The sequence below is a fragment of the Podarcis tiliguerta genome (genome assembly GCF_965153285.1).
Source record: "Podarcis tiliguerta genome assembly, chromosome: 8".
Taxonomy (NCBI): domain Eukaryota; kingdom Metazoa; phylum Chordata; class Lepidosauria; order Squamata; family Lacertidae; genus Podarcis; species Podarcis tiliguerta.
Genome location: NC_139541.1, coordinates 55,748,498 through 55,749,964, shown reverse-complemented (window position 1 = coordinate 55,749,964; position 1,467 = coordinate 55,748,498). Strand labels below are relative to the sequence as shown.

Here is a 1,467-nt window from a genome sequence, read left to right as displayed (position 1 = left end):
ACTCACCTTTCACATGGTGAACAATGGTCACAATATGCTGAGCAAAGAGCTCCGAGGGACTCCGCTGAGACTGGGCGGACTGGATGTGATGGAAAATGGAGCGAAACTCCTGCTCCTTTTTGTTGCTGTGCACCAGATCACGACACAGTTTGCGCTCCTGTGCCAAAATTCCGCTTGGGCTGGTGGGGAAACACACAAAGATATGCTCATTAATTGTTATGATCTCCAAAAGCAACTACTTCCAGAGAGGTGGTTTTGTTTGTCTGGCATAGTGAACAAAACAAGAAGGTACAGTGGAACCTTGGTTGTCAAACACTTCGGAAGTCGAACGTTTCAGCTTTCAAATGCCGACAACCCAGAAGAGAATGCTTCCGTTCTCAAACATGCCTCGGAAGTTGAACGGCTTCTGGGGCACATTTCTCCATTTTTTCAATGGATTTTGCCGGCCGCCCATTGTGCCTCGGTTGTCGAACGTTTCAGATGTCAAATGGTCTTCCAGAACAGATTACATTCAACAACTGAGGTTCCACTGTATCGTGACAGCTGAGCAACTAAGAAAGAGAGAGGGTGGTGGCCCAAGGAACTCTTGAGGTGAAGCAGATTATGTACACCTTGGTCTGGATGGACAGAGTTCAGTCCACAGAAGCTCCTATCAGCAAAAAAAATGTTAGTCTCTACAATGCCACAAGACACTTGCCTTTATATAAAAGTCAAGTAAATCAATAGCAACAGCCCAACAGTATGAGGAATAAAATACACCACTGTCTAGCCATGCAAGCTTATTAGCTGTATTTCACTTCAATGATTGTCAAGCATCTTTTCCTTTTTTGCAGCACACCAACTCTCTGGATTATGGGGGACAAGATTGTGTGAATTCATTTGTGGGAGGCCGGTGAACAGACAGTTGGCCTGGGAGCAACATGTTAAATTCAAAGACTTGTCACTGAAGGCACTTCATGATCAATTTAGAAGCAATGTTTTACCCAAGAGCAGATGCACTGAAAACACTAGACATAGACTTAGGGCTATTAATTTCAAATGGGTCTACTCGGAGTATAACTAAGTTGGATACAACTCTCTATTCCAAGGTTTTATTTGCAGGTTCCTCTGTCCATCCCTGCATTATTTCTCTACAGGCATTGGGACTACCATGGCTATCAGCAGGAGTGATTATGTGCACCATGAAGTTGTGCCCAACAAAGTGTCCTTTCGGATGTCTTTTGCTCAAGCTTCAAAAGTGTATTTAGGGCTTGGGAAGGTGGTGGGCTGTTTTCTGCTGTAGATTGGCTCGCCTGCTCCAGGTGACCCTTGGACTTTATTAATTTATTAATTAGGGCAAGGGTTGGTAACATGGTGTCCACACATGCCAGTGTGCTAATCCGTACCTCCTATGGTACCCATGAAAGCTCTCAGCAAATATCCTTTGAAAAAAACACAATACACAAGAGACTGTTAGCTGTTCTTGCT

General features: G+C 44.2%; 1 protein-coding gene across 8 annotated transcripts in view; it reads right to left on the bottom strand.

The window, feature by feature from the left end:
• THRAP3 (thyroid hormone receptor associated protein 3) overlaps positions 1–1,467 on the bottom strand; it is a 41,036-nt gene that overhangs the window by 11,019 nt on the left and 28,550 nt on the right. For all 8 annotated transcript variants that reach the window (XM_083453100.1, XM_083453104.1, XM_083453102.1 and 5 more), the window contains one exon: positions 7–179. In XM_083453100.1, coding sequence (XP_083309226.1) covers positions 7–179 — 173 coding nt within the window. The remainder of the gene's footprint in view (positions 1–6; positions 180–1,467) is intronic.